At 36.5% G+C, this 7186-nt stretch overlaps 2 protein-coding genes across 5 annotated transcripts; one reads left to right on the forward strand and one right to left on the reverse strand.

Annotated features, from left to right (window-relative positions):
* Nucleotides 1–1038: 1038 nt before the first annotated feature.
* LOC109211348 (octanoyltransferase-like) lies at nucleotides 1039–2972 on the forward strand. Of its 4 annotated transcripts, none has more exons than XM_019374879.1 (2): nucleotides 1039–1206; nucleotides 2136–2972. In XM_019374879.1, exon 2 carries the CDS (start codon nucleotides 2140–2142, stop codon nucleotides 2815–2817), a length of 678 nt encoding a protein of 225 aa, XP_019230424.1. In that variant the 5' UTR covers nucleotides 1039–1206; nucleotides 2136–2139; the 3' UTR covers nucleotides 2818–2972. The 4 variants fall into 4 exon arrangements, with proteins under 4 accessions (XP_019230424.1, XP_019230425.1, XP_019230426.1 ...); XM_019374880.1 differs by having other exon boundaries at nucleotides 1062–1183; XM_019374881.1 differs by having other exon boundaries at nucleotides 1062–1169.
* Nucleotides 2973–6285: 3313 nt separating this feature from the next.
* On the reverse strand, nucleotides 6286–6908 carry LOC109211352 (histone H3.2). The gene has a single exon (XM_019374885.1). The coding sequence runs from the start codon at nucleotides 6818–6820 to the stop codon at nucleotides 6410–6412; it is 411 nt and encodes a 136-aa protein (XP_019230430.1). The 5' UTR covers nucleotides 6821–6908; the 3' UTR covers nucleotides 6286–6409.
* Between the last annotated feature and the right edge of the window lie 278 nt (nucleotides 6909–7186).

The raw sequence follows: 7186 nt of genomic DNA on the forward strand, positions 1-7186 counted from the left end.
AATTTGAGTAACTTTTTCCAAATATTCCTCAAAACTTTAAACAGTTATAGCCCGTTTGGCCAAGTTGCAAAAATTAGCTTATTTTGAGAAGTGCTTTTTTTCAAAAGTGCTTTTCTCAAAAGTACTTTTGGTGAGAAGCAGTTTGTGTTTGGCTAATTAGTTTGAAAAGCACTTCTGAGCAGCAATTAGTGTTTGGCCAAGCTTTAAAAAACTGCTTCTAAGTGTATTTTTCTCAAAAGTGCTTCTCAAAAAGTGCTTTTGGAGAGAAGCTACTTTTTTCTGCTTCTCCAAAACTACTTCTGCTTCTCCTCAAAAGCACTTTTTTTCCTTCCAAAAGCTTGGCCAAACACCTTAACTTTTGGCCATAAAAAAACACTTTTGGCCAAAGAGAAGCTTGGCCAAACAGGCTATTAGTTTAGGTAACCATGGTAACCATTGCCCCATTGTAGATGTAAGAGTAAGATAGAGAGGGGGGTGGGGGACACCGAGCAAATCAGGAGATTTACACGTTTACTTGTCAATTTTAGCATATCAGGAGAAATAATTTTTTTTCTTGTTATATCCACGGTATTAATTACTTATTTTAAATTATTTTTCAAAGTCATTAAAAATATGCATTAATTAATATGGGTGTCATGATAAATTATGTACTTTATTTATTACTCCCTCCGGTTCACAATAAGTGTCCAATTTACTTTTTCATTTTGGTTCAAAATAAGTGTCCAGTTATGTAATCAAGAAAGAATTCAATTTGTTTTTACAAAATAACCCCTATGTACATATCCCTAAAAAGTTTTCTTACTCCTCACATTAAATATTTAATTAGGGATAGTTTAGTCATAGTAGGTATTTTTGTATAGAATTTAGTATTTTCTTAATGGCGTGCTAAAAGTAAATTGGACACTTATTGTGAACCGGAGGGAGTAGTATTTCTTAAAGTCCATGTACAAGCAAAAGTGAATGGAGGGAGTAAGAATTATTTTTGCTGACAAGGACAACCACCCACTTGTCAAGTTGTTAATTAGTTTGACACAAGTAGTGTGAGACATAACATAAAGTTTCTCCAAATGCCATAGCCAACGAGATATAGAGAGAGGGAGAGAGGTGGGTGGGTTGGACTAGCTGCTCTCACCGGCGCGTGACAGAAATTTGAACAGAGAATTGACCGGGTAATAGGCTTTTGGTGTGTCACTCCTCTGATTACAGGTTCTCTGGTTCATCTTTATATAGTAGAGTTATATGTTTTGTTGCTTTCTTTTCTTTCCTAGTGTTTCTATGTTTTCTAGACTGAAGAATGTATACTTCTCTCTCGTTCACAATTAGAAATGTATGGAAAATTTTACCTTATTGCCCAAGAAATCCTCAAAAAATATAACTCCATCAGAAGGCTTTAAATGGCAAGAAAAAGAAAAAGATCCTTTGTTGGTGGATATTTCGATGTAATTCTACAAAATTAAGTAATGGGATATTCTACAAATTGACTCATATGTTTTCAAGGGCAGTACAAGAAGTGTATTGGTTTTACATCTAATTGGTAACTAGAAAATGGCAAGTGGGAATTTGTGAAAAGTTAGGATTTATTGACCATATATAGCTGACTGCTAATTTATTATGTTCTTTTGCTGTCAACCAGGACAGTTCATCTGAGGGTGTGTGCTCAATTTATTTATTAACCTTTCATTTTGATGTTGAGAGATTATCTGAGGTATAAAAGCTAAACTTTCCAGGTCTCAAAGCAACCGAGATTGAGAAGGACATCTCCAGTTCACATATTGAATTTTCCATATCCTCTCATGTTATACTCTTAGTTTCATCCCCTTATGTTATATTATTTGGTGCCTAGTTCATCGATTTTCTAGTAGCTATCATCCTTGTCTTTACTATGTGAAAATAAATCAAGTTTGAATTGTGTCCTCAGAGGCTACTCTTGCCGCCACAATAGGAGCACCGCTCTCTTATTGTGCTTCTCATGCTTGTCAGTTTGTAGCACTTTTATTACTGCTAACGGTTGCCACTTTCATGCCTGACTTAAATTCATACTTGGACTCTGCAACAAATAGGGGATTCCTAGTTTTGTTTGTGGCATTGGTGTTTACTGAATTCACATGAATGACTGATTGTTCCATGATTTACAGAAGAATGAGGCGAAGCCTTGAGGTTTGGAAAATGGGCACCGTCAATTACTTGGAGGCACTGAAGCTGCAAGAGAAGCTAGCATCTGATAGAAAAGCTCTTAAAATTACTGATACCCTATTATCTCTTCAACATCCACCTACTTATACTCTTGGCAAAAGGCAAACAGTTCACAATCTACTCATACCTGATTCGGAGCTCAAAGCCGTGGGGGCTGAACTTCACTATACACAAAGAGGAGGTGACATTACTTTTCATGGTCCTCACCAGGCGATCTTGTATCCGATTGTTTCATTGAGAGATATTGGTTTGGGGGCTCGAAAATATGTGGAGAAGCTTGAGCTAACCATGATTGAATTAGCATCTATATATGGTGTGAAAGCACAGGTTGGAAAAAGATGCGAAACAGGGGTTTGGGTCGAGGACAGAAAGATTGGTGCAATTGGAGTTAGAATTTCATCTGGGATTACGTCTCATGGATTAGCATTCAACATGGATCCTGATTTAAACTACTTTAAGCATATTGTGCCTTGCGGGATTGCGGATAAAGATGTTACATCTTTGAAGAAAGAGGCAGATGTAGAGCTTCCTGCTGAAGAAGTGATACAGGAACAGTTGATCGCTTGTTTTGTAAGAATATTTGGGTACAATGATGTCATTTTGAAAGATAAGTCAGTATTATAATTTGTTAAGCAATAATGTTGAAACAGACTGATACATTATGTGACAAATTCTTGTATAAGTTAACATTGTTCATTTAGTGAACACTGAACAAATAACATTCTGGATGAATAAGCGATGATTAAGAAAGCTCAAAGCAATTACTGATTTTAAATGAGTATCAAGTACAAAATAGGTACATCTAAGGCAAGCTGTGGATATCATGTAGGATCCACTGTTTATCCTTCTTGGGCCCTTTTTGACACTGAAAGTGAAAGTATTTCAGTTCTTTGGCAAAGTGTGTGTGTCTATCCGCTACTAGCAGTATGGATATCATCATCTGGAAAGACACAATTTACTGATCAAAGTATAATCTGTTGATTGGTATTGGGGTTTTAAGATTATGGGAAGCATTAAAAATGTGTTACTGCACTCAGTTTCCTTTAAGGCGTATGTTTATTTTGATGTTTATTCAAAAAGTATAATTTTTTAGTGGAAAACATCCTCAGCTAAGTTGCAATGCTTTTATTTTTCAAAAAAAAACTGGATCCTTGATGCTTAAATGAATACTTAATTCCTATTGAGAGTTTCATCTTTTGCAGCTTTCTAGCTGATAAATTGGAGAGTAAATATCACAAGTTGAGATAAAGGAAGCTTAGAGGATTAAAGACATCGGTGCAGATTTCTTGTGCTGTCCTTCAATTTTTTATATCCTTATTTGCTACTTCAAATTTATTCCTGGGACTTGCGATCTGCTGAATTGTCTTTGAAGAACTGTAAAGTCTTAATTGTGTCATGACTCGTGGAGTCTTCATATGACCATTTTAATTAGCTCATATGTACAGTTGGAAGACTAGAGGGATGGGTTATGTTCAATACTCATGCCCTAAGTCCCTGACCAATTCGATACTGGGTTTCTGATAGGTAATGCTAGCTTGACGTAGTGTATGGTTGGAGCTCATCGCTTGTTATTTAGATAGAAATATCATACTCAACTTTATCTAAGATGTCTGATTACCTTGCTTCTTGTATTGGGATTTTGGAGATCTTGACTTAATAAACACTACATATTCTAGTTGAGACACTCCTTGTCACAATTTTCTGTAAAATGTATTTTCCCAACTGTGGTAGGAGGGTGTCTTCAAAACAATGAAACTGCACTTGGCCATATCAGATCTCCTAAGTTTGAATAAAATCATTGGATCTCTTCACCTTCGGCATCTTAGTACAACTCCCCGCGATTATGCCAAATGGGATGGAAATAAAGGGAGATTTGGTTTAATAGAGCTAGAGATTATATTGGTTTATGTCAATCTTTTTATGACCAAAAAATCTGTCGTTTAATAATGGGTCTGCCTGTCTACCTTTGTTTCTAAACCATTTACAGGAACAAGTCAATCTATTAGAGGCAACCAGAAACAAAAGGTAGATATTTTCAAATGGATTTTGTGAACTCATTTAGGTAGGAAATATGGAAACAGATTGTTACTTTGTTAGTTTTCTCTTCTACCTTATCAAAAGGTGGTTGTGCAAAAATATCTTTTTCATTTGTGTTGTGGAAAATTACCTGATATTGAGTTATAGCAGCATATGGCACAAAAGTTCTTGCTGCATTGGAACAATGAAACAACCAGTTGCTGTATGGAGCCAACTTTGACATTTGTCTATTGCAACTAATCCCCTTTTATCTTAAAGTGCTAGACCTACCAGTCAGCAAGACCAAAGTGCATTTTGCGGAAATGATTGCTTTCTCTTCTTAATACCATAAACGCACCAAAGAGGAGGACCTGCCCATTCCAAGCAACATCAACCCCTTTCTCCCTGCTTCTCCGTATCTCTTAGTCTTACCTAAGTCCTTCACCAATCAGTGGATAAGGCCTTACGGCTCAAGGTAAAGAGATGAATCAATAATGGTGCTTCTTTAGTTCTCTGATTTTTCTACACTTTGCCTTTGTTCCATTGCAGTCCATATCTTTGTCTCTTCAATGTGCTTATTGATGAATGTGCATAATTGTAAATGTATCAGGAGAGCAAGTAGATAATTTTCTCAGAGAGCTCTTGTGGAACATTAGGAGCCTGATTTTCTTTATTATTTGGCCCTGTGGAGGCAAAGGTGGGCATCGATCAGTGGTACCAAGTTTGTTGAGGATGTGACACAGCAAAAGATAGCAACTTGCAGCAGCCGTTGTCAAACTTTGGCCTGGATATGCTCACGCATCAGTTTGCCTTTCCTTGTGGGAAATGGTACTCCTTTTTCATTCCATAGTGCATGAAAGACTAGTTCAAAGTTGTCAAACATATGTTTGTTGTTTATTGTACTTATTGCTCATGTTGATGGTGTTTATATTTTTAGAAGCACTGGATATGGAAATGCTGGCATTTGAACCCATAAGTAGCGCCTATTGTCAAGAATTTGGAGATGACAAAGTATTTAACTTTTTATATTTGGCTGAAGAACTTCCCTTTTGAGCAACTTTATAGTACTGTAACTGGTAGATTCAGGTGCTCAAGCGGCAAGTAAAGTTCAAGATATAGGCTGTGGGTGCTGACACATGTTCTGATTCCAACCTCAGATCAGCTGTCTATGTCATATGTGATAACCCCAACAGAACTTCCACCAAGATGCACACCAATAAGATCAACAGTATCATTTAGCCATGGCTCATGATTCTCAATTTAGAAATGGGGATTTACCCATTTGAGCACTAGCCATCATGATGAATCTCAAGCAGTGTCGAGTTTGTGCTTTGGGGTTAAATGTAGATACCACAACATTGGCTTCCTTGGGCACAAACTGTGTTATAAAGATCAATCCAGATGCATGCAATTCTCAGATTATCAACCATCTTGCTGCCTTAGTTTTGCCAAGGCAGTGTTCTTCAAGTCAGAAGAAAGATTTCCACTGTATTCTGTTAGAATGGTTTGGTCAATTGTGGTATTGTGTTAGCTATTTAGTACGTATTTTTTAATCCATTTTTGTTTATCTCCAATCATAGAGATAACTGTTTAACATTGACTGGTTTATGATTCCTAATGGTATTGCAAAATGTGGTATTCTTTGGCACCATTCTATTAACTAACAATAGTCCTTTTGCAATATTAACATGCTACACAACAATCTGTCATTAGAGTTTGGCCTATTATACCTACATTTATGGTAGAGCTTTATGCCATCTAGAGAATTACAGAACAGCGTAAAGCAATAAAGAAAAAGAAAAAGTCAAATAGATTGAACAAAATAAACTAAATTTATATCAACCTGATTGACTAGATACGGAATTTAAGAAAAAATAAAAAAATTTAGAATTTTTACTCTTAAACAAATTAAAAAAAGCCCAGAGTATTTATGTAATTATAAAAACTTCTCATTAAAAGTAAAATTATAAATTTAAACTAAATTATTTCCAAATTTAAAAACGGTTCATTTTTTTTTTTGGAACAGACCAATAAACACATACTAATAAACATTTCAACCAATAACACGGTCTGCCATTTAGAGGAAACTTCGACTTTCATTAACAAAAGTTTTGATTACATTTCAACCAAAAAACAACTAAAGAGCATTACATACCACATTCACCATAACCCTAAACACAGAAAACATAACAACAAAACATTAAGCCCTTTCACCCCTAATACGCCTAGCCAACTGAATATCCTTGGGCATAATAGTCACCCTTTTAGCGTGGATAGCACACAGATTTGTATCCTCAAAGAGACCCACCAAGTAAGCCTCAGCAGCTTCTTGTAGTGCAGCTACAGCACTGCTCTGGAACCTAAGATCCGTCTTGAAATCCTGTGCAATTTCTCTGACCAGTCTTTGAAAAGGTAATTTTCGGATTAAAAGCTCAGTGCTCTTCTGGTACTTTCGGATCTCACGAAGAGCCACTGTACCAGGGCGGAAACGGTGAGGCTTCTTCACTCCTCCGGTTGCTGGTGCTGATTTCCTTGCGGCTTTTGTGGCTAATTGCTTCCTTGGCGCCTTTCCTCCTGTTGATTTTCGGGCTGTTTGCTTTGTTCTTGCCATTGCTTCAGATCTTCTAGAGAAAGAAAAAGTACAGTTTCTAGAGAGAGAATGTGTTGCGTTGATGGTGAATTGTGGTGAAGAGGGAAGCTGTGTATATATAGTGGAAATTTGGGAGGGAGAAGTTTTAGAGATTTTGGAGGAGGATGAAAATTTGAATATTTTAGGGGAAAATCGTGGCGCACGCGAATGTGAACCGTTAGATTGTGTGACAAATGACGGTGATGATTTGGCTTTAGACAGATGACACGGATTACGATCCATGTGCTTCTACTCTGCGGTACGGTTGCATCTTCATTGCCTTTTTCTTTTCTTTTTCTTTTTCTTTTTTTCTTTTTTTTCCTTTCCTTTGGGCTAATTATTGTATCT

Source organism: Nicotiana attenuata, unplaced genomic scaffold (genome assembly GCF_001879085.1).
Source record: "Nicotiana attenuata strain UT unplaced genomic scaffold, NIATTr2, whole genome shotgun sequence".
Taxonomy (NCBI): Eukaryota; Viridiplantae; Streptophyta; class Magnoliopsida; order Solanales; family Solanaceae; genus Nicotiana; species Nicotiana attenuata.

Coding starts and splice junctions, on each gene's coding strand:
- LOC109211348 (XM_019374878.1), top strand. CDS start 2,110: ATGACTGATTGTTCCATGATTTACAGAAGAATGAGGCGAAGCCTTGAG.
- LOC109211352 (XM_019374885.1), bottom strand. CDS start 6,820: ATGGCAAGAACAAAGCAAACAGCCCGAAAATCAACAGGAGGAAAGGCG.